The 25610-nt window shown below is 41.9% G+C and overlaps 1 protein-coding gene across 1 annotated transcript; it reads right to left on the reverse strand.

Annotated features, from left to right (window-relative positions):
- Positions 1 to 742: 742 nt before the first annotated feature.
- UBQLN1 (ubiquilin 1) lies at positions 743 to 25337 on the reverse strand. The gene is made up of 11 exons (XM_081880998.1): positions 24880 to 25337; positions 18735 to 18886; positions 11387 to 11496; positions 9075 to 9337; positions 7796 to 7954; positions 6133 to 6373; positions 5720 to 5862; positions 3349 to 3432; positions 2985 to 3100; positions 2511 to 2709; positions 743 to 1881 (listed from the first exon to the last, which is right to left on the reverse strand). Exons 1-11 carry the CDS (start codon positions 25042 to 25044, stop codon positions 1726 to 1728), a joined length of 1788 nt encoding a protein of 595 aa, XP_081737124.1. The 5' UTR covers positions 25045 to 25337; the 3' UTR covers positions 743 to 1725.
- Between the last annotated feature and the right edge of the window lie 273 nt (positions 25338 to 25610).

Raw genomic sequence — 25610 nt, forward strand, 5'->3', positions numbered from 1 at the left:
ACCTCAGTACTTATAGCAATAGAGGCGCTCACATTTGTAGAGCCATTATGTCACCAAAGTAAAATTGGGAAGGGATAAAAAACCCTAGAGGTGATACAATATTTGCTTCACTTGAGCCTGCCTCATGGAAGCAAAGGTAGATTTTTTTTATTATTGAGAAATCTGAACATTTAACTCCCCCCAGCTACTATTATAACAATTGCTTCATGTTTTGACTACTCAAGTCTCACAAAATTCAAATAAAGAGTGCCCTCTTGTGGTATAATAACAGGCAAACCCTAAAATGCAAGTCCACATTTTTCTATTAAATGAACCTAGATGCAGGGATGTAGGTTAAAATGAGTAATTTACATTTTTTACATGAATTTTTTCATCTCAAGTGAGCCACTTCATGATGTTTATCATTCTTACAAGAAGGGTTCAAATAAACATCATCTTCCCTGTGGTTTAGGGGTCTCCAAAGAAAAGGATTCAGGAACACATCTGCTGGTATAGAGTATCAGAAATGCCTACATGGAGCCCTTAGTAACAGTTTTAAAAAATGTTTGACAGAATGTTAGGAGCTCACACCAGTGAGAGAGGCCTGCTTTATGACAATAATCTTCATCATTGCATATTGAAAAGAACTCCAAATGCAAGCTACTGTTAAGGGCAAGATGAGCAAAGATGGTCCCAGCCTTAAATAAGGTGGCTTGAATATCTGCCGCTAGGGATAAAATGACTGCAAATAATTGCTCACAAAGAAGTTTAATTCATTTATTACCTGTGCACAAGAGAAATAACTACCAATAAAAACCCAAAAGATATACAGTATTTTTACATGGTGGTTAAAAGTAATTAGAATATCACATGACAGTGTCAGTGAAAGTATGCGTCCAATTACAAATCATAATGCAAGTTAGAATCTCAAGGGGGAAGCCAAAGAGCTTTAGGCAAAAGCAGTTTCAGAGCAAAAGGCTGTGCCCCTTCAATCTGCACAAAGACGAAGGTAATTTACAATCAATCCTTGTGAATATTTGAGACAATGTTACAATGCAGGTTTCTGTACAGTTGTAAAGATCAGGTCAGCAATCCTAGTATTTTAAAAGAATTTGCCAAAGCACTTCTGCTAAGAGATACTTGCTAAAGATGCTGTAAGATTCTGCTCCATTGGCGGTGTCTCATGTCTTTCACTTATTCTGGCTTTGAGATGAAGATTTGCTTGGAAAAATATTGTTTCCGTGTTATACATTTTTTTATAGAGACAAAAGAGCAAGAAAGTAGCTAAATCAAGTGGTATAAATCTTACAGCATTTTCCTAGCAAGAGAGACATGCCAAGTCACAATAAGCAATATGTACCCACAAATCATAGCTTCAATTAGTTTCCTCTTTAATTTGTATTCTACATAAATTACTATCAAAGGCTAATGTTTAAGAAGCAACTAAATTGGACAGTTGAAGGTCAGATAAAACCTGGTCACCCAACTGTATAAGCAATTTCCTTTTTAAAAAAAAAATCACAATAAATGCAGAATGAAGAAGTGTTTGATGCATGCAACAACCAAGTGAAAAGCATTGATTCCCACTGTTCGAAGAAAACTACTGCACTCCACCTTAATGCATCAGACTGGGTTTAGTTAGAACAAGACAATTCCCAAGAGTCAGAATGAAATAAAGCTGGTATTTTAAAGATTTAAGAGCTGTTATCAAAAATAAATTACATTTTTCAAGTTTCAGAAATGTTGCTATGATGGTTGGGAACCCAGTAGCCTTTCAATGGCTGCATTGATATCACCTCCTGTTGCTATTAGAGCTTGTAGGTTTGCTTCACGGTTCAAAAAGCCCATTGCACTGAGCTGCTCCAGTTGCTGCTGAAATCTGATTTCTGGATTTTGTAATTGCTAAAAAGATAAAAATACAAATTGGTGTTATTTCTGTACAAACATGTCTACCCAACATGCAAAACTAAAGAAGGAGCCAAAGTTAGATTTTTGTTTCAGCCAGTCTTTTTGCAAATAACTATTTTTCTAAACAGGCTGAAATGAAAAATGTTGAAGCAGTTGCTGAACGATGGACAGGTTTCAAAGTTATAAGGATTCAAAGGTTCCCCCCTATTCTGAGGACACTGACACTGATATTTTCACTGGGGCTATCAAGTATTTCAATTAGTTCCTGAATCTGAGGTTTTAGGGACCAGACTTCAGATATGCCTATCTATTTAACTCAAGGAATATAATGCTACTTGGACTTTATCAGCAAGAAGGAAAGTCCAGCCATCTCATGGGAAATGGGGACACATCTTTCAGGGAGGTGGTCAGGGTCCTAGGATACTTGTAGAACCCAAAGGTTAAGCAGAATCTTGAGCAAAGGGTCCTTTACATAGGACAGTGGTTTAGAAAACAAAAGGTATTGTTTCTTCAACAAAACTTGCAGCTTTCTCGGTGAATAGACTTGAAAGCTGTATATGCTGATTGCTTCTTTTAGGGATACAATAGGAGAGAAATAAAAACATAACAATCTACTATGTTACCTGAGCGTTGGCTCCAGCAAGAGCCTGCAACATCTGCTGAACAAACTGCTGGTGTCCAGTTTCACCAGTTCCTGATGCTGGACTTGTCGTTTCATTTGGGACGGAAGTGGGCACGGCTGTTGCAGTAGGAAGGCCAGTACTCCCTAGTCCAGCACTTCCTAAGCCAGAGTTTCCTAATCCAGCTATTCCAGCATTAAATCTGCACAAAATAGAAGACACATTCAAGTTATTTATACCCGAGAGGTAAGAATCGTACCTCAGTTTACCACAAACAAGAATTTTATTTGTAACACAAATAAGGAACACCCAACTATCAAATTCTTCACGAAATCAGAATCTCAAATTATTCCTTACTAAAAATTAGTTACCAATTCAGAAGCCAAACTCTTAAATTGCAAGCAGCTTAGTACATTAATGTTATGGGTGCAAACTTATAGTCAGACTATGAAAATAAAAAATCTTGCCAACTCTTACCCAGGTATAAGTCCTGGTGCTTCTGTTGCTAGAGTCTGCAAACCTTGCTGAATCTGTAGCAAAGCTTGCATAGCTCTAGGATTTGACATTGCAGATAACGTATCTGGGTTCTGCATCTATTAAGAGAAACACGATGTGTCATACATGTGCAGACATGTCAAAATGATCATTTGGTAACAATTGGTTATGGAAATATGTGCAAATGCATGAACCCCTGGAGACCAGTAAAATACTTTGGGTGGTTGCATGATGGTTCTACACCTTTGCAACCACAAAGTGGTTTGCAACCTTTGTAACCATTTAGGATTAAGAATGGAATCATTTTAAGGAAAGAATTGTGATAAGAAGCTAATAGGTGGCTTACTTGTTGAAGGAAAGTTGGAATTTGTTGTCTCATTTGCTCTTGAAGCTGAGGATTCCCAGCAAACAAAGGGTTATTCAGCATCATCTGTAGGGATAAGTGAGTATTTTATCTGTAAAAAGCTGCAGAATTATAAACTCCACCAGAAATTGGCAGCCTTACAGGTAGGATCAAAGCTTGCTTATTCTCATTCCTCCATCCAGCCCACCCCTCAAATTCCCCAAGCAGCCACACACACCCTTCTCATATTGACACATGCCTCAGTCAACTTAAAAACTTTCCCTTCCATCAATTAACTGCAGCGAGCAGCCACACTTCTCTCTCCTCCATAGTATCCCCAGGCCTGCTAGCCATTTCGGTTTTCCTTTTCCGCTCCCCCTAACTGCCCCTAAACCAAGCCAGCAATCTGTTTTCCTCTCCCTACCACTCTGCTCTGTGTGCCACTAGCTGCATTTATTCAGTGGTGAGACATGCTCACTGGGCATATACTCAGAAGCATTATTCTGATACTAGTGCTTCACACATGCTGGTATTGAAAAGCTGGTTTCTGATAAAGGCTTTCCCATACATACTCTTCAAAATGATGGGTGTCTGACAGCATTTTACAAAATTAAGCACAGCCAAAGAAAAAGAACAACAAAGGGGAGCCAGGGGTGCAGAGGGTGGGGTGAGGGTTATGTACCAGCAAGGTTCAGCTTTTGTTCCCTCCAACCTGATCCTTCAGCACATTTTGCTGCCTCCTCAGAAAGACAAACATCCAACCACCAAAAATGAGCTACAGGATGCAGTTTTGAAGTGCAGGAGAAAAGGCCCCCAAGCAGGGCAAGATGTGATATTGCTTTTGAGTTTTGTAAGCTACAGGTGAAACTCGAAAAATTAGAATATTGTGGAAAAGTTCATTTATTTCAGTAATTCAACTTAAAAGGTGAAACTAATATATGAGATAGACTCATGACATGCAAAGTGAACCAGGTTTTGGTATTTTTGGCAGTGTGGGCAGGTGACAAAGTCCTGCTGGAAAATGAAATCGGTATCCCCATAAAGCTCATCTGCAGAAGGAAGCATGAAGTGCTCCAAAATCTTTTGGTAGATGGCTGCATTGACCCTGGACTTAATGAAGCACAGTGGACCAACACCAGCTGTAAAAACACCAGTACCAAAACCTGGTTCAATGCCCATGGGATTACTGTGCTTAATTGGCCAGCAAACCCGCCTGACCTGAACCCCACAGAGAATCTATGAGTCATTGCCAAGAGAAAGATAAGAGACATGAGACCGAGCAATGCAGAAGAGCTGAAGGCTGCTATTGAAGCTTCCTGGTCTTCCATAACACCTCAGCAGTGCCACAGGCTGATAGCATCCACGCCACGCCGCATTGAGGCAGTAATTGATGCAAAAAGGGCCCAAACCAAGTACTGAGTACATATGCATGCTTCTACTTCTCAGAGGTGCAATATTGCTCTATTTGCAGTCCTTGTTTTGCTGATTTCATTTAATATTCTAATTTTCTGAGATTGTTAATTTGGGGTTTTCATCAGCTGTACGCCATAAACATCACAATTATAAAAAATAAAGGCTTGACATACCTCGCTTTGCATGTCATGAGTCTATCTCATATATTAGTTTCACCTTTTAAGTTGAATTACTGAAATAAATGAACTTTTCCACAATATTCTAATTTTTTGAGTTTCACCTGTACTTTGTAAGGAGTTATCTTGAAAAGCAGGATAGATTAAAAACAAAAAACCAGTTCACTAGACCTGCTAGAAAAGGCAATTAGTAGCAGTAGTCCCAAGAGCAGCTAGAAGTCAGGAGCAATGAATCATAAGTTGCCAGTCACAGGATAGTCAGAGAATCTGCACAACTGTGTTGATGTTATAGGGTTTAAAACAGGACGGACTGACCAGCGGGATCCACAAGGATCATGTCTACAATCTGGAAGCCAGTGTGGCTGTAGTTTTTGTTGCTGGTGGTGATCTGGCTATGTACAAGTTTATCTTGTTTACAAAGCTCGTCTACATCAATTTATCCAAGGAACAAAAAGCTTTGGAACAGCCTCCAGCTACAACTAATAATCCAGTAACATCCCATCAGTATGTTGGAACACAGGAAGCGCCTTATACCAAATCAGACCATTGCTCAATCTGGCTCAGTTCATTAGCAGCCACTTTTCAAGGCTTCAGACAGGGGACATTCCTATCCTTACCTGGAGATGTCAGAGAGATTGAACCATGCTCTCTACCTGAGCTACAGCCCTTCCAGAATGACAATTTGGATAAAATGACTTGGAAAAAGGTATTTGTAGATGTCCAGGATAGGATACCATACCAGCAGCAACACTGCATTCCAAATCTTTATGCACTTCAGGACTTACCTGGGCCGCAAGATCAGGATTCTGGCTCAATGACTGCATCATGCTTCTCATGTAGGGGGCAGACAACATGTTCTGCATCAACTGTGGGTTTTCTGTTATTTGCTGCAACAAGCTCTGCATTCCGGGTGTGTTGAACATGCCAGCTTTAAAGAGGAGGAGACAACTTTCAGCAATTCAGGGATGTGGTACCAGTTGTGAGTTAACAAAGTGACACACAAGTCAACAGCAAAAAGAAAAACCAACAAATTGTGGCTGCTTTGTAGTGGACAATAGCCATTACTCCTTGAAAAGTTAAATTTAACTCATAATTGAAGTTGAAGTCCAAACCGAATTGAGAAAAGAGCTAACAGCCATGCCCTTGGGGGCTATCATTTTGCAAGGAAGCCGATATAACTGCCATGTAGTGAACATACCTCCTAGACCTGGTCCCAAATTCGGCATCGTTGAGCTTTGCCCTGTGTTTCCAGTGCTGCTGCTTCCAACACTGCTGCCTCCCCCACTGTCTCCGCTGTTGCTGCTATTGTTTGGGGAGCTCTGTGTGGTGGACGGAGGAGCCCAAGGATTTGGCAGTGGGTCTCGGTTTTCTGTGCGAGATGGCTGGCTGTCTCCACCTGATGAATTGCTTACTAATGAAGCAAATGGGTTGCCCCCAAACTACAAAAGAAAAGTGCTTATGGATAAACAGGATTAAGGAGAAGCATTCTTATTCAACAGAACTTGCTTTGGAGAAGTCCCTGAATACACACTTAGGTGCATGAGCATGATTGCACTGCTTTGCTGCTTGTTAAAGAACTGGGGTCCTTAGAAGAGTTGCCAACAGCTTGCTCAAGATTTTGCAGTGGCCATGGTCAAGATTAGCGGTCCCGTTATTTTATAATTCCTACAGCACACCGTAAGCAGCCAATAAGGCCTGTAATGAGTTTTCTTCTTGTTTTAGAGTCCTACTATAAGCTACCTTTCAAAACTAATTTGGGACACTTCCTTGCCTGCTGCAGTTTAAGTTACAGGTGGGAAACCTGTAGTCCCCAGATGTTGTCCAGATGGAGCACCTTACACCATCTCTTTTTTTTATCTGAACAAACAAATGAGGAGCAGGGCATGTATCTGAAGGCAAAACATTCAGCAACTTTTTCAGTCATTTTCAAGAACATCCAATGAAGGCCATCCAAAGAAGCTGAAAGTTGAAAGATTCTGCCCTCCAGAGATTAAGCTATAGCACAGCACGGAGTTAAGCTATAGAATTCAGTCTCACAAGATACAGTCATGACCATCAGCTTGGATGGCTTTAAAAGGAGATTAGACAAGTATATGGAATATAAGGCTATCATTACTAGCCATGATGGTTACTTGCCACCCCCACTGTCAGAGGCAGTTGGCCTGTGGGTGCCAGTTACTGGAGAACACACGTGGGAGAGTGCTGCTGCACTCATGCCCTGCTTGCAACTTCCTACAAATACCTGCTTGACCACAGTGAGAACACAAGGCTGGACTTTTAGTCTGACCCATGATCTGATGCAACTTAAGTGAATCACTATCATTTTTTTAAAGCAGAATGTTATACTCCAAAGCTGTTGAAGCACCAAGAAAATAAAATACCAGATTTAAAGCTGAACCATTTCTTCACCTTAGACCAGAGCTACTGGGCTGTAGCTGAAAACAGTGGCCTTGTGATTATTCTCCCCCATCATTTAGACACTGTTAGCTGTGTCATGAAGCTTCCTTACCTGATTGGTTTTATTTTTAACTCTATTGTTTTATCACACGTTGGTCACCCTGGACTCCTTTGAGAGGAAGGCTGGGGTATAAATTTAACAGATAATGAAATCATGTCTTATGTTCTCCCATCCCCAGTCCACAACACTGACTGTGGCTGGCAGGGAAATGGCAAAGGTCAAATGTACTGAAATATTACAGGAAGTGGGAAGAGCACTCAACACATGGTTGCTGTTTTTGGCAGCAGCTCTGAATGAAACAAAGGTTTTTTAAAAAAAGAATCCAAGCAGGGACAAATCCTTATTTGTACCTGAGGTAAAACACTTTAACTCAGCTTGGGCCCTCACCACCAGTCCTCCTCACCTGCTCTTGTGCTGCATTGAGCATTGGCTCCTGAATATCTGTATACATGCGTCGCAAAGCATTATAACCACCAGGTATACTTTCAAGGTTGCTCAAGGCACGGTCCTGGTTTCTCATCATTTCCTGCATCATTGCAGGGTTTCTAGCAAGTTCTAAAGTCTGGGAAATAAAATAGTTCACATTAGAAATACAACTATTCTTAAAGGTCTTAAGACTGGAGTCCAATGAGCTACTTTAGGGGTGCTCAAAGGCTTGCAAATGTAGAGTGGACTTATTTTTAAAGAAATGTTTACAACCCAGCTGGTATTAAGCTTTTCTTTTCTTTTTTAATTAGTCAGTTTCAAAAGTATTTGAGCAAAATTAAGTCCAAAGCTCCCCTGGAAGCATGGAATTGGCTGTGTGGCTCTTCTGATTGCTGAATATAAAAGTTTTATAGAAATATAAAGGTGCCCCTGACCATTAGGTCCAGTCATGGCCGACTCTGGGCTTGTGGCGCTCCTCTCGCTTTATTGGCCAAGGGAGCCGGTGTACAGCTTCCGGGTCATGTAGCCAGCATGACTAACCCGCTTCTGGCGAATCAGAGCAGCACACGGAAACGCTGGAGCGGTACCTATTTATCTACTTGCACTTTGACGTGCTTTCGAACTGCTAGGTATGCAGTGTAGTTAAAATATAACAGGCGCTACCTCAAGTTTGGCACTTTACACTCCTTTTTGCCACGTACTAGCAGTGCAGACACTACCTTGCATTAAGCCAGGGTACTCCACTATGTCTGAAGTGGACAACTCTCTCTTAAAGTCGATAAAGAAGCTAAGAATATTAGCAGGGGAGATGGAGGAGTGCACATTCATGGCACTATTGTTTAGGAACTCATAGATGATCATCCACCATGGTCAGGATGAATGGTGCACCATGGTCAGGATGAATCTGTTTAGTTCAAAGACAGAGCACATGCTTTGTATGAGTTTCCAGGTTCAATCTGTGGCAAATCCAATTAAAGGATCTCAGATAGGCAGACCTGGAAAATGCCTCTGCCTAAGAACTTGGGAGAGCCACAGCCAGCCATAGTTGACATTACTGGGCTAAATAGGCTAATGGTTTGAAAAGTCAATTGAAAGTAAGTTTTTAATTTGGGAAAGTGGCAAAAACAAGAAAAACACTCTTAGTGTTTCAGCAGTTATGTTAAACATAGTATGTCACAGAATTTGTTTGTAGTGTGCAGAGATGAATCAGATTACAAACTGCAAACACCTTCTTTATAGATCAACTATTCACATACCTGTCTCATTATATCTGGATTATTAAGCATATGGCTGATCTCTGGATTTCGCTGTATCAACTGCTGCATCTGAGGATTAGCCATAATTAACTGTCGCATTAGGTCTGGATTTGAAAGCATGCTCTGAACAAAGGGATTCTCCATAATCTGAACCATCATCTCTGGATTGGACATGAGCTGTCGTTGCATTTGACTCTGTAATTCTGAGAAGTTTGATGTGTTCAGGCCTAGGCTACTCAGGCTTGCAAGTCCTCCAAGACCACCTTGGGGGTGGGGAGAGAGAAAGAAGAAAATGCACTTTCTAAACATGTTCCTAGATCAGTTTCTATTTGTGCAAATGTTTCTCGTATCATAAAACAACAGAAACCATTTTCTAGCAGCAGCACCCCCAAAATACTCTATCCCGGTGTTAGTTTTCACATCCAACTGATTGACAACTTGCATTATGAAGTATTGGATAACTAATAAATCTACTGAAAATAAGGACTAGAACACTGATAAAACTGACTGCATTCTAAGTATCTGAATATTTCAATAAACCCTATAAATGTTATCTACCAGAAGTTTTTTTAATCAGAACTAATTCTGGAGAGGGGAAGTTTTGCATAGGTCCCCTCCAGCCTGGTCTGTATACCCATGATGCAGCAATTTTGCTGAAGCTAGCCTAAGTCTTGGTCAGTGACTGCACGGAAATGCCAGTTTCACCAAAGGAAACAAGGAAAGAAATGTAATAAAAATAAATAAGGGTTCCCCCCCTCCCTAATTTTACTGTGACAGCAATTTGCTTTTACCCACATTTTATCTAGGGTTGCAATATTCAATACAACACATTTGTTTGTTCAGTTTTACATGAAGAAAAGGAGTTGCTGTTCTTAATCTTCTCTCAATATACAAATATATTAAAAGGCATATTCTGTTAGTTTTAAAAAGCAAGCTCCAATCCTTTTGATTCAGAATGTATCTCTTGAAGGGTTAAATATTGAAAAAACTTCTAGTGGAGCTCTCTTTCCCTCCACAAAATTCCTGTTTTAATTTCTATCTTTTCTTGGACATTCAATACACTCTCTCCGTTATCAAACAGAACATCTCAAACTAACTGAATGAAGCCAAACATTTGCACCAAAGTTTTGTTCCGCCTACATTAATTGCATGTTAAGAAGTTACAGCACCAATTCTTTCACATAGCACTGAACTTACTTTGGCAATGAAGTAAATCAAGGTGGATTGTACAAAACTGCCAAAAATTATACAATTTATTCCAAACATACTGCTGCTCTCTGATTTTAGTACTCAGATTTGGGGCACTGGTATATTGATGCCTAGAATAACTTGGTAATAACTAGTCTGACCCTAAGCTGTATTAAAAGCAGTTTACCACTGATATTTTGAACTGCTAATCAGATCCTCCTCCTGCTTGTGAGAAGATGCAGCGTTTATTATTTGTTTTCCTTTATTCAGTGAAAAAGCTACACTGGGCCATTCAGTACTATTAATTAGTGCTTTACAGTTGTCTTGACAACTCAAAAAACTAACACCTTTTTTTGAAACCTGATATTCACTAGTCCTGTTCGCACAGTAGCAAGCTCTCCCCTGGCCTAGGGCCATTCCATTGACTATTTGGAAAAGTACAGCCTGAAACATGTACAGTTGTATGTGCACCTCCAATGTTGTGCAATCAGACCTCCACTCGTACAATGGGGTTTCTCCTTCCTCTCTACTCTCCTGCAGCCCCTGTGCACTCTGAATCTGTTTATTGTTGTTTATATTTATTTGTGACTTTTAACAAGAAGAAAGAAAAACAAACACCCCAGAAGACCTTCTGGGGACGGCCTTAAGAGAGGAAATCTCTTCCAATTGCAGTGTTTGATCAATTGGTAGATACCACTGGATTTCACTACAGACTCCAGGAAGGCATTCAACTGATCCTAGAACCATTTATTCCTAGGACTACACACATCTATTCGCTCAAGAGAACACATGTATTTAGTAATCCAACAGTATAATCATATTCAGCTAGAGCTCAATTGGAAAACACCCAACTTCTTATTCTCTTAAGCTACCCAGCAGATTTTTCTACAGCTCCTTATTTAAAGGTGAGAAAAGATTACCGTACGTTCAGTCTCACGGCTACTCACTAAAAACTAGTAAGAAAAAGCTTCTATAAAACATACAAATATAAATTTTACTTGAAAAATATAGCTACAGCAAGATAAATATGTTTGAAAAAGTTATTTGTACGATTGAAACAACCGAACTACGTTGGAAAAGCAGCATTCTTATTCAAGAAGCTCTAAAACACTATGGAGCCTTACCCAAACCAAAAGGGCTGGTGTTTGTTGAATTTGTAGAGCTACTGGTGGATGCTGTTGTGGTAGCAGTACTCCCTGCAGTAGTTGTTTGCTGAGCTGAATTGTCATGTGATCTAAAGACATACAGAACAAGAACACTTCAACAAATGAGGAAATTTAAAGGAGATTCAAAACAAAAAGATTATTGGAAAGGCCAATTTACAAATATCTAGCAATTCAATTCTCTCATTTTACAATTATGTTAAACATGAACTATTAAACCAGAACTATTCATTCATATTTTAATAGATCACTTCAATACTATTTCCTGAACATAAAATTAAACACAGGGCTCTATTTTTTGCCTATCACGGGAGAAGAAATGCACTACAAATGAGGAAATGATATGGTAAAGTGTCTTCTAGTAGTAGGGTGGTCTTCAGCGGGTGGGTCAAGACCAACATGTAGATTGTATTCCAACCTAAAACAAGTCACACAAGTTAAGTACCACCAACATTTTGTTTGCTGTTAGGGTTTTTCCTTAAGATGAAAGTGAAGGCAAAAACAAACAGGGATAAGGTAGCCATATGCAAAGGAGACTACAGCTAGTTTACTTTTGATCATTGCACGGAGAAGATTCCATTGTTTGCGTGTGGCCCTACTACAGAGAGGAATATACTTAGTAGTTTTATTTCAATATGTAAGAGTATACAGTCTGGTGCTGATAAAGAGAAGTCCTTGGTCTGAAAAAGTTAATGACTATTGTTCTAGTACAGCACATGACACACCAACCCAGTGGTTTTCAACCAGTGTGCCATGGCACCCTAGGGTGCCTTGAATGATGGTCAGGGCTGCCGCGGGCAACACTGGCCTCTGTCCCACTTTCCTCCCCTCCCTCCTCTGATGCCTTCTCGTGTCTCTGCCTCCCAAAGGCTTGTACAGCTTTTTGTTGCAGCAGCCCTGGCCTCAAGCTAGGCAGGCGAATGGTGCCTCTGGGCTGGCCAGGGGGTGCTGGTTACCAGGACCTGAGGCAGCCTTGGAGTAAGCAAGCAAGTGGGCAAGGGAGCCCAGCCAGCCATTCCACCAGCCCTTGTTTTGGGGATTGGATGGACAAGTGGAAGGCTCAACAGGCAGGCAGGTGCCACGCTGGACTTTCTTGTGCTTGCTGTGTGCAAGGCCTGCCTGGGAGCTGAGTGCCTGGTGCTGAAGGAGAGCCTTTCCGCCATGCAGGCCTGGCAGCGTCCGCCGCTGCTGCCTCCCTAGGTAAGGTGCTGGCCTTACATCCACTTTTGGCCAGTCTTCGTTGGGTCACTAAGGTTGGAGGGCAACCTCTTCCCAGGCCCCTATGGGGCAGTGTGAGGTGGCACCTCTCTTTGGGGCAGAGGGGTGCAGCTCAGAGACCAGGAACAGCAGCAGCTGGTGCCCAGAGGACTCCCAAGAAGAGGAGAGAGGAGGCCGAGGGAACACTCCACAAGGTGTTCAAAAAAAAGGTGAGAGGCTGCCAGGTCTGCAGGCAAGGGGTGACATAACTGGGCTCCTGAACCCCACAGGGGTGCTGCAGACGGAATGTAGTTGGTCAAGGGAGCCATGGACTAAAAAAGGTTGAAAACCTTTGCACCAACCCATTACCAGCTCTTAATAACCCATGGTTAAATGAGAATATATCAATTTTGCATGTAGTTCAACAGGCATCTGTAGTCTGTAGTTATTGTATTAAAGGCCTCATACTTTTATATGCAAGTAGCATATACTGGCCAGAAAAAGAAAGATGAAAGCAAGAGCACTAAAAACTTAGATCAGCTCCTACTGAACAGGCTGCTTGCCAGGTCTCTGTAATGTTTATCAGAGGTACAGGGCTGGAAGACAAATAGTATTTGCATTCACGTAATCATCTGCACTATTTCACAAGCTAGTTGAAAAGTCATTGTTACCAAACTCAAAGTTACATGCTAAATAGCTCCAATATTCTCTTTTCATTACTGGATTACCTGGCTTTCTCTTTTTGATACAATCTGGTTTGGTGACAGCAGGAAAAAAATTACTTAACCATTCAAATTTAGCTAGAGAAACTAAAGGATGATTGTGAAATCAACACTGGCAAAGGAAATCTAGCACTTCAGTTAGCCACTTTCCTCAACATGCAGGGAATGGTGCTGCTACAGAATCAAAACACTATTAAACTTACAAGCAAAAATACGTGGCAAATTTCCATGCTATAAGACTAATTTGTTGTGTCCTACTCAGAGTAGACCTGATAGAATTAAGAGACCTAAGTTAGCCATATCTAATAATTTCAATGGGTCTACTCTGGGTACAGCCAATGTTTGCTGCAGCTCATTGCTTAATTAATTAATATTACAATTGTTGGAATAGCTGTGACATGATGCAACAGCAGGAAAGGATTGCTGTCTAGTCAGCCTGCTAAGAAAAATACTCCAGAAGGATTCTTGCTCCTGGGGCTCATTTCTCATACAGACACAGCAAAGCTTTTAAAAGGCAGTAAACACAGAATGGAATATATCCCAGGCTCCTGATTCTTTCCATGTGGAAAATGCAAATTCCTCAAAGCCCAGATCTGCTTTTTGAAACATCAGAGGCATTTTTTCTCAGCTAACTCATGTCCAACATGAAAGAGGCATTTTTTCTCAGCTAACTCATGTCCAACATGAAACAGCTTGGGCTGCTTGCCGTTCTTCCCTAGATTCATGAATTTAGAAGCCCTTCAATCTGTCTTGATGCTACTCTTGGACCAGTAATCTTTCAAACACAAATGCTTCCTGGTAGTCAGATATCTCGTCGTGAGTCGAGCTGACTCACAGAACTGCATTTGTCTGACAACCCAGTTCTAAATATTTACCAGGCTTATTGGATGCATTTGCATAAAATGGGCTTTCAATCAGCATAATGAATGCAAAATATTTTACATATCAAAGGAAGTATGTGCTATTTAATTACAAGGCTGAGTTGTGTGACCATTAAGTGTTGGTAGGAAGGACAGAGAAAAACTTGTGTCTTAAGAACCAAAGCTAGTGCTGTAACTCTCCAACGTTTTGACTCGTCCACTGTCTCTTGAGACGGATGGATGCCAACAAGAGACTGGTGAATCCTTGTGTGGGTTTTAAAGGCCTAGTTCAGATGACCCTAGCTAGGTTTTAAATATTAGTGAACGAACCACAGTCAGCTTTGGGTTTGTATGTTCCCCTTCCCTCTCCTCCTCCACCATGTGAGAAGAGGAAAGGGTCTTGCCCAATTGTGTCCACAAGCAAGTAGACTCAATTTCTGTGAAAAGGGGGGTGGGGCTGGAGAAAGGAAGAATAAATATTGTTGTGCAAGTGGGTTTCCACTTGTGTGACACCAGACTTTTTATAAATTATTTTTTCCTACATAAATATGACCAACTGTATTGGGGGAAAGTACAAATGATGCATATAGTGATTTTGTGCTATTTATTACAAGCACATCTCCTGATGATGCAGATGATGATAACAGGATGTCACTACAAGTGGCCTTCCTGTAGTCTTAATCCCTTCCAAGGTACACAATCTTTCCAACACGATATTAAGTGCTTGTGTTGGGGGGAAATGTGGAAAAGTAGCTCTTAATGTTGCTGAAATCCTGGCCATTCGTGATTGTAAGAACTCTGCTGGATCAGTCCAAAGGGTCACTCTAGCATCCTGTTTTCCCACAATAGCTAGCCAGATGCTTCTAGGAGGTCCACAATAAAGAAAAGGAAACAACAGCTTTCTCCCACTGCCTCTCTCCAGCAAATCCAGAGGTTTCATATAGGCATCATCACTAACAGCTGTCAATAGCTATACATCATCCCTTTTAAAGCCATCTATATCAGCGGCCATCATTACATCTTCTGGAAAGCCAAATAAATAATGTCTGCAGGATCACCCCTAACTACAGGTTTGCTGACACTTTCAAAGTGCTCCAAATGCATGGTGAGCGAGGATTTCCCTCTGGACAAACCATGCTGATTCTTCCTTAGCAAATCTTGTTCTTCTGTGTGTCTAAAAATGAACTGTTAATAATTCTTTCCACCAATTTGCTCAGTGCTGATATAAAGCTAACTGGACTGTTGCTTCCTTGATCTGCTTCTAAAGATCAGTGTTTCATTGGCTATTTTCCAGTAATGTGTTACAGAAGCAAATTTTAGGAGAAACTTGCAGGTCATGTTTTGTCCATGTGAACTCAAACAGATTATACAAAACAAATTCCTTCCAGTAGCACCTTAAAGACCAACTAAGTCAGTTCTTGGTATGAGCTTTCGTGTGCATGCACACTTCTTCAGATACACTGAAACAGAAGTTTCCAGACCCTTCTATATAGTGAGAAGGTGGGGAGGGGTATTACTCAGAAGGGTGGTGGGAATGGGTGATTGGCAGATAGCTGTGATGAGCCTGTTGACGACTCTTAACGACTGCAATAGGTCTTACAGGAAAAAGCAAGGGGTGAAAAGGTGAAAAATGGCTTTGTCATGTATAATGAGATAAGAATCCAAGGTCTTTGTTCAGACCAGGTTTTTCCATGGTTTTGAGTTTGGTGATAAGTTGTAATTCAGCAGCTTCTCTTTCCAGTCTATTTCTGAAATTCCTTTGTAGTAAAACAGCTACTTTGAGATCTTGTATAGAATGTCCTGGGAGATTGAAATGTTCTCCTACTGGTTTCTCTGTCTTGTGATTCCTGATGTCCGATTTATGTCCGTTTATTCTTTGGCGTAAGGTCTGGCCTTGACAAACAGGCCAGACCTTACGCCAAAGAATAAACGGACATAAATCGGACATCAGGAATCACAAGACAGAGAAACCAGTAGGAGAACATTTCAATCTCCCAGGACATTCTATACAAGATCTCAAAGTAGCTGTTTTACTACAAAGGAATTTCAGAAATAGACTGGAAAGAGAAGCTGCTGAATTACAACTTATCACCAAACTCAAAACCATGGAAAAACCTGGTCTGAACAAAGACCTTGGATTCTTATCTCATTATACATGACAAAGCCATTTTTCACCTTTTCACCCCTTGCTTTTTCCTGTAAGACCTATTGCAGTCGTTAAGAGTCGTCAACAGGCTCATCACAGCTATCTGCCAATCACCCATTCCCACCACCCTTCTGAGTAATACCCCTCCCCACCTTCTCACTATATAGAAGGGTCTGGAAACTTCTGTTTCAGTGTATCTGAAGAAGTGTGCATGCACACGAAAGCTCATACCAAGAACTGACTTAGTTGGTCTTTAAGGTGCTACTGGAAGGAATTTGTTTTGTTTTGACTATGGCAGACCAACACGGCTACCTATCTGTAACTCAAACAGATTATGATACCATCTGGACATGGTAGCTTATTAAAATTTGTCAGTAGGTGCAAGAACTTAGAGATAACAAGACTACGTTCTTGCATTTACAGTGGTGCCTCGCAAGACAAAATTAATTCGTTCCGCGAGTTGTTTCGTCTTGCGATTTTTTCGTCTTGCGGAGCGCGAATTCCCTGGGTATTAACGGTTTTAAGAAAAAGGAAACAAACTTGCAAGACGTTTTCGTCTTGCAAAGCAAGCCCATAGGGAAAATCGTCTTGCGAAGCAACTCAAAAAACGGAAAACCCTTTCGTCTTGCGTGTTTTTCGTCTTACGAGGCATTCGTCTTGCGAGGTACCACTGTATTGACAAACTTGGCTATTTCTTACACATACAGTGGTGCCTCGCAAGACGAAATTAATCCGTTCCGTTTTCGTATAGCAGTTTTTTCGTCTTGCGAAGCAAGCCCATTGACAGCTTAACGGATTAGCGCTATTAGCGGTTTAGCAGCTTTTAGCGGATCAGCTGATAAGCGGCTTAGCGGCTTAGGAAAAGGGGGGGAAAGGGGGGGGGAACCCGCAGGAACTCGCAAGACATTTCGTCTTGCGAAGCAAGCCCATAGGGAAATTCGTTTTGCGAAGCGCCTCCAAAACGGAAAACCCTTTCGTCTAGCGGGTTTTCCGTCTTGCGAGGCGTTCGTCTTGCGGGGCACCACTGTACTCTAAAATGATGGCTCAGGTATGGGTATCTGATCCACATCCTCTGTGCAGTAAAGACACTCAGAGGGTTATATACAAAGCAGTGTTAGAAACTCAGATATATAAACTAGGAACCAAATGGCTCCTTAAGCCAAGGTTACAGTTGCCAAAACAGAATGCCTAGTTGCCACTTTGGGGCCAGTCAGTTCCTAAAATTAATTCTGATTGTGCAGATAAAATATAACAAATAGAATTCTACAGGATGTGTTGCTAGTGTGTGAAAAGAGTCAAGATCCAAGGATCCCCAGGCATGCACCTCCAGATGGTGGAAATGTCAGGTGCCATCCCAGTGCCCAGGTTGGTTGCAAGTGGCCAATGGGCGCATTTTGTACCTGGCTGACGTATTTTGAAGGCTTATCCAAAGTTGTCTGCTTGTGCAACTGTTGTATTTTGCCCAGTTTCTCTGGAATCTGCCTCTCCTTCATCACACTTTCACTCGTTGAGCGAAAGTAACATAGACAACAACTTGGCAGATAGAGAGACTGAGACTGACCAACCCCTTCAGTTCTACAATGGGACATGAGTGGTGAGAAAGCATGACTTCTGCAGGAAGAGCCAAACGCACCTGGAAATTTTACACAAACTGCCAAGAGTTCAGACTACACAGGAAGCACACACAGATATAAGATACATAAAGATACTTTTGCCATTTGCAGCAACCCAACCTTTTACTGGCTTTGTTTTGTTCTATTGGTTTAAATTAAACATACTGTATTTTTCGCTCGATAACACGCACCCGACCATAACACGCATGTAGTTTTTAGAAGAGGAAAACAAGAAAAAAAATATTCTACACAGAACAGTGGATGTATGATTTTTGTGGTTCATGCTGTGGCCACAGACATGTGATCTGATGGTGAGTTTGGGGTAGCCCAATGCAAAAATCCTGAGGATCCATGTGGATCTGTGCTTTGTAACCACGTTTTACGTGGGGAGGGAAGGAAAAGCACTCAAGGGACAAGGAGCACGCGTGGAGCAAGCTCTGCTTCTCTCCCCCCCCCCTTAGCGAGCTGAAAAACTTTGCTGGAGGGACAGAGAGCCTGATTGCTTTAAAGGAGCCTACCGGACAGGAGCCGCTTACTCCCGCTTTGCTCCTTTAAAGAAGCAGGCACTCTGTCCCTCTTTCCTCCCCATTCAGCGGCTCTTCTTCGCTCCGTAACACGCACAGACATTTCCCCTTACTTTCTAGGAGGAAAAAAAATGTGTGTAATGGAGCGAAAACTACGGTAATTCTGAAGCAATTCAACTTGACCAAGGCTGCCACAGATGGAAGTAACCACGAATAACTGAACAGGAGATAATACCCCCCGGCCTACCTGTTTTGTGTTTTGATGACAAGGTGAACGGTAAGCCCATCATGGATCCCATGCTGGGTCAATGTATCTTGATCTTTTAAAATTTTTCCAGCAAATATCAACACAAGTTGGTCAGTGTGGGCTTTGAAACGCTTCGAGATTTCTTCCTTGAACTGGAAAAGAGTGCATAATTACATTCTCAGGATTAACTTATTCAATACACTTCTTCTTAGCATTACCAATGTACCAGAATAGTAGTAGTAGTAGTAGTAGTAATTATTATTATTATTATTATTATTTATGATTTATACCCCATCCATCTGGCTGAGTCTACCCAGCCACTCTGGGCAGCTCCCAATCGACTGTTAAAAACAATACAGCATTAAATATTAAAAACTTCCCTAAACAGGGCTGCCTTCAGATGTCTTTTAAAGATAAGATATGTAGTATTATAAGTATGCACACATACGTTAAGGAGATAACACATCCAACATTAATCCAGGGTTGAAGGAAATCTTAGAAAAGATTGGAGGAGGGTGTTTGGGAGAGAGGAGAAAATTCCAATTGTACAAGCAGAAATTATTGTACTGTTGGAGCAATAGCCTTAAAAGTACACTGGATTTCACCCCGAGTGTGGAATAATTTTACTGACATTTTCTATATATATATTTAAAGATAACACCACATTAGCTATAAGTTATTGCTGCTAAATACTTAAGAGATGGTTTATACATATCAATGGGAATGTAGAGAAACAGATTACTCCAGTAGATCACCACAAGTCTGTTATCGGCTGTAGAATTCGGTTTCCAGAAAATCACTATTCATTTAATTCTTTTTCCGATTTGGCAGCGAGGTTAGAGACTGAGCAAACTTTGCAGTAATTGGGGGCTTTTCAATGGGTCATTCCATGTCAAGTGATCCAGGGACTTTTACCTCACCATTTTATATTGCTTTCAGTTTCAGTTTTTATCTCATCCAGTTTTTGAGTTATGAGGGTTTAAAATGTCAAAAAATGACATTTTTGGCCTTGCTGGACTACACAAAAACCTCAAAAGCTCAGTCCGTATTTTAGATATTTCAAAACTAAAAGTACCAATCTCTTTAGAACTTCATAGGCTTTAATATGAAATGGCACATGATGGACTTCCTCTCCCCCAAAACTGCTTCAGACAGTTGGAGGAATTGCTGCTGTTGTTCTCCAGAACATATTTAGGGAGTGCATGGGGAGAGGACAGGGAAGGGAAGTTTAGTTGCACAGCTAAAACTGCTTGTGCCAGCAGAACTGTGCTGGATACAACCTATTGAAATCAATGGACATCACTAAATTTGGTCCATTAATTCCATTGGGTCTACTCTGGGTATGACTTAGTGGGATACTTCCCAGTGTGTTCCCCCCTCCTTTTAACCCCTATTGTCTAACAAAACCAATATGCGTGCTACTTCCAGGTTGGCCTAGTTAACAGGTCCAATCTTGGGCCTTCTTGGGAGAACAGAGGGGCTTTGGATCAAACACATCCAAGGCTATCCAGCCCAACTTGTGGTGTGGAAACCGGTCCATAAATTCGTTAGTAAAAATGAATGGATGCCAAATGCAAGTATAACATTAGGCAAGGCTGACAGCTTCAAAACTTTAAGTAAGAAATAGCAAGCAGTGAGTAGTAAGGAATGAGATAGGTTTTAGGTTATGCTATGCTTCTAATAGGTTGTGTTATATTCTGGATTATGTATGTTTTAATAGATTATGTCTGAATAGGATGAGAGTGTTGGAGATACGTGCAAATGTGTATGTGAATCCGGTCTTGGGTGTTTGATTTTCGTTGTTGTGTATACTGTGTATATACGGACAATGACAATAAATTTATCTAAATCTAAATCTAAATGAAAATCTAAATCTAAATATTGTTCTGGTTTTTAATTATTCTACATTTGCAACTATTTATTATTGTTTTTATTTATTTACCGCTGTCCTATCTCCTTTAACGTATTTAACGACAAATTTTATCATCCTTAAATAAATCAAATAATTAACTGAAACCACCTCACTGGCTATGCAGGTTAAATCAAACCAGTCTTATTTAGCGTCAGACTGCTAGTGAAAGTGAAAGTAAAATGGAGATTCATTTTAATTTCACTTTCAGTGAAGGCACAAATTCCTGAGCATTATATAATTTCTTTTTTTGAGCTGGAGAAGATGAAAATGCTTGCATAAAATCTTTTTTTCCCCTCTCTTTTTTTTTTGGTGGTGTATCTGGTTACCGAGTCATAACAATGTTCAACTAGGAAAAAACCTAGTATTTGGCATCATCATAATGAAGCCACTGAGAAGGGAAGCTATGTTGTGAACTGCCCTGACATCTGAAGGTAAACAGCAGTATAAAAAAATTAAAAAATAAATAGTTGTAAATATTATTGGAAGGAGTCTGCAAACAATGAAACAAGAATGTGGAAACATTTAATAACATGTAGAAACTGTCCTGGAAAAGTACAGTGGTACTGGGACAAAAAAAAATGAACACAAGATACTTTTATTTGCTATATATAAAATAAAGCAAACATGCTTAATTAGATCACTCTCTAAAGCATCAGATGATTTTTCTGGTTGCAATTGCCCTATATTACATTCAGACAGCAGGTCTAGTGGTTAGGATTACTATTAGTAGATCAGGATTATACCAATGTTGCCAAGGACACCTACTATTGCAACCCAAGCAAACCAGTCTTTGTTCAAACAAACAAAGTTTTTAGCTTTGAATCATCCAATGGAGACTGAAATAACTTGTTCTTTACTATAATTTTGCTTAGCTGGATGTGAAAAGTTACAACTCCAGGAAATCATGATTGTCCTTTTCCCGCCAATAAAAAATAGAATTTTCTTGAAGAAAATGGAATCTAACTTTGGCCCTAGCACACAATTCTATTGGTCCAGGAGCATGAATTAGATTTTTGCTGAAGGGGAGTACTGTATGGCTTTATTAGGAGTCCTACCTATACCACATCAAATAGCAAATAGGTCCACCCACATCAACATGTAATGCATTGCACCATACTGTGGAAGCAAGGAAAACACTGACCATGCTACACTGTGGCCAATTACACAATGCTCTATTTGTGGATTCCTATGGGCTTGTGATTTTGCAACCACAGACAGACCTCATGACCATCAATTTTCCAGTAACTTACACCTGTCTTCACAGGTTAAGCAAAGAAGAAATGCTTCAATTTCTGTGAAAATGACTGTATTGTGACTACAGTTTGGGTTTTCTGAATGGAAGCTAACAATACTACAGGCAACTCTCTGTTTGTGCATGTCAGCGGTTGGACATAAGCCTGTTCTGCACCCTTCCAGGGCAGAAAGCGGTGCCCGTGTTGGCAGTTGTGCATGCCTTGGTAGTGTACAAAATGGTTGTTCCTTGTACAGGCTAACCAGGCACCCTGAATATTGGTGGTTTTGGTTCATAGGCATAACACAAGCTCATCTCCAAAATACACTAGCAAATTTCATCAAAGTAACTATCTAATCTATTGATTGGTGGCGTCACCCTTTCTGCATGAACTGAGTAAGACACATTTTTAAGAACTGTTTTTAGATAAATCAATATAACCATTCTCGAGCTAGTCGTGGCAATATGAAAGGGCGCTGAAATTATAGGCAAATGTATCAATGTATCTCCAATTATACATGAACTAAGGATCCTGATTACACAGAAATTGTTTAAATCCAAGTACTTCAGGCTCCACTCCTGTGCTAGTGCAGTAACCACCATAATTTAAAAGATAGCTGAGACCGGAACAGTACCCCAAGGTGTACAGCAACTGAAAACCTGGAATAACAGGATTACGGCTCTCAAGTATTTCTCAAGATTTTATTCAAAGATGTGTCCCAAAGCTGAACTTTCTCATGGTTTTTCACAAGTACTCTGATCTAGATTTCATATTTATGTTATTTTTCCTGCTGATGCCCCACGTTCTCCCCCTGTTCGTCTGTACACATCCAATAAACAACTGCAGAAGTTGTGCATTGTGGCTGGAAGGATTCTGGCTCAGCAATAAAATTCTGACTCAGTAACAGAGCATCTGCTTTGCATGAAGAAGGTTCCAGGTTCAATCCCTTGCATACCAAGGTAGGGCTCCAAAAGTCCCATTTCATATCCTAGAGAGCCACTGCTAGGCAGCGTTGACAATATTGAAATAGATGGACAAATTATCTGACTTTTTACAAGGCACCTTCATATGTTCTTACTTACAATGGGGAGATTGAAGGAAGCGATTCCCAAGAATACACAAAAACTGGGTTATATGCCAGAATTCAGAGGAAAAGTTGAATGCAAACTGGCTTCCAGTATCATTAATTCAAGTCTTGCAAGTGCTTGCAAGAAATAAAGTAATAGTAAAGCGTTTATTAAACTGGACAAAGTACTTGTGATAACAAGCCTTAGTTTTTCAGGTAGAACTAGTTTTAGCTTAATTAAAATAGCCATAACCAAGATATACATCCTGCATATTTTAAGTAGGGAAACTTAAGTAATTTATAAATGCAAGTCATCTGTGGACAAGTTCATAAATTCCTTCTACATCAAGGAGTCAAACAAAGTTTACCGCTTTATACCTATTACAGGGAGTCCAGTGTTAATAGCAATGGAAGAAAACTAAAATCCACAAGCTCTTTTTAAAGACTTGCAAGACTTTATTTACTACCAAGTGAGAACATAAAATGACCCTATACTGCAGTTACTTACAATTTAAAAATTCCAACTCCAGAGAGAACAGAGGTACCTGCATTGTTTTTAAATATTAAATGGCCTATTCCTAGAAGCAACAAAACTTCAGTGTTTTAATAAACTGAATGAAATGACCAGAACTGACTGGTGTAACTGTTATTATTGTTTGGGTAGTAGTAAATTAGTGTCATCCCAATTGCATATTCTTGCTCTATGAGCCAGACAGTAACCAAGGGGGCAGAACCCTAGACAAAGGTAGCCACTCTACTACCAAGTGTCAGTTTGAGAAAGTCTTCTCACACCTGTAAAAAATTAAGATTTCAGATACATACTATACAATGTCCTTAGCACATTCAAATGACAAGCCTCATCATCTGCATGATCAAAGGATTGGCTACTCATCCACACCATGTAAATCTTGCTAGCATATATCTTCTAGTCTCTGAAGTTTGTCTTTGAGCTGGTATGTAATTTTACAGTAGCCTTTTGTTACCAAATGACCCGGCCTAGTTAATATGACTCGTCCAAGACATTAAAGGCTGAGAAGAAACGAATTCAAAGCACTGAAGTAGTCATGCAGATGACTCGGCAGCTACCATATTCAAGTATAATGACACACTGATTTTTCAGTAATGCATATACACAGAATACTGTACACAATCAGAAAAAACATACTGTAGTGCTAGTTTAAGTATCAAGTAATGAAAAGATACAGAGGACCAGTTAAAATCTGTCAGAAAGTACCGTCATGTAGGGAACAGCATAGAAGCCATATCCTCTACCACATTTAACCTCCTAGCGCCTAGCTTGTACTTTTGTGTTCTATATAGCAGTGTTACACCAAAGTACCAGAGCACCTTCTATGTTTGTGGAGTCCACATTTCCCCCCGAGGTTCCCGTTTCGCACTTTAAAACCGGCTTGCCCGCCTTCCCGCCTGGCCGATCTGCCTGGCTCCTTTGTGTGTCCCCTCCCAGACAAAGCCGCCGCATCTCCGGGGCTTCCCCAGCCAGGCTCTCTCTCCGCCTGCCACCGCCAAGACTTCCTCGGCCGGTTCCATCCTACGCGCGCCTGCTGGGGAGTCCGCCTCTCCGAACCGCCCGGGCCTCGCTTGCAAACGGACACGGCGTCCAGGACCGGGCTGCGCGCCATCTCGCCGGCGGCGGCGGCGGCGTCGTTGGAGGAAGCGCACCTGGAAGAGCGACGAGAGCGACGCGCTCCCTTTGCAGCCGAGTCACTCCGAGGCCTTCGGTGAGGCAAGAGCTCCGCCCGCCAACCGACTACGACGCAGGGGCGCCGGCCGGGTTCCGTCGTCGCCTCTCCCGGGGCGGGCGCGGAAATAAAGGAGACGCCGGTTCCCCCCCTCACACACACACACACACACATCCCCCCCCGCCCACTCGCGCGGTGGTACCGGCCACGCCCCTCCCCCCGTCCCCGTCCCCACCTGCCGGATGCTGCTGGTCTCCGGGACGGCGAACTCCTCCTTCTCCTTGGGGGTTTTGACGGTGACTTTGATGATCCGCGGCTCCGAGGCCGAGGCGGCGGCGGCCGGGCCGGGGGTCTCGTCGGGGCTCTGCGGCCCAGGAGGGCTCTCGCCGCTCTCAGACATGGCGCGCGCGCGCGGAGGGGGGGGGAGGGGAGAGGGAGGACGGGCGGCCGAGGGGCCTCCGGGACTCGTTAGCCCAGCCGCGCGGGGGACGCTGGGAAAGGCAGACCCTCCCCTCGCCTCGCCTCACGCTTCGCGGCCTCCTCTCTCTCACTCGCTCCGCGACGCCGCCGCCGCCGCCGCCACAGCTCTCGCACTCTCGGAGAGTTCAACGGAAACAGCCCGGCTCAGCCGCGGCGCCTGATGATGACGTCAGGAATCGGGGAAGTTACTAGAAAAGAGGAACCGACTTGGCCGGCAACTGAGGAGCTGCTGGGACTCGGGAGCGTGTTGCGCATGTGTAAAAAAAAAAAAGAACTGGTGGGGGGGAGGGGAGAGAAGAGGAGCACGGTGCGCCTGCGCACATCGGAAGCCCACTGCGCAAGCGCAGCTGTCACGGAAGGCCCAGGCTGGCATTGTTAGGCGAGCGCTTGCTAACGACACCGTAAGGAGGTCTCGCGCATGCGCGGACACGGTCTCTCTGCTGCTCACGTGACGGTGGCGCTGCTTTTTACACTGCACGTGGAGCC

This window comes from Podarcis erhardii (assembly GCF_964252035.2).
Source record: "Podarcis erhardii genome assembly, chromosome: 11".
NCBI lineage: Eukaryota > Metazoa > Chordata > Lepidosauria > Squamata > Lacertidae > Podarcis > Podarcis erhardii.

Excerpts from the sequence above, each read along its gene's own strand:
- UBQLN1 (XM_081880998.1), bottom strand. The coding sequence starts at position 25,044 with ATGTCTGAGAGCGGCGAGAGCCCTCCTGGGCCGCAGAGCCCCGACGAG. Across the intron at positions 3,433-5,719 it reads ATCCTGATCTTGCGGCCCAG|ATGATGCTGAATAACCCTTT; the intron begins GTAAGTCCTGAA and ends TTATCCCTACAG. Across the intron at positions 1,882-2,510 it reads TTGCTGGAGCCAACGCTCAG|CAATTACAAAATCCAGAAAT; the intron begins GTAACATAGTAG and ends TTATCTTTTTAG.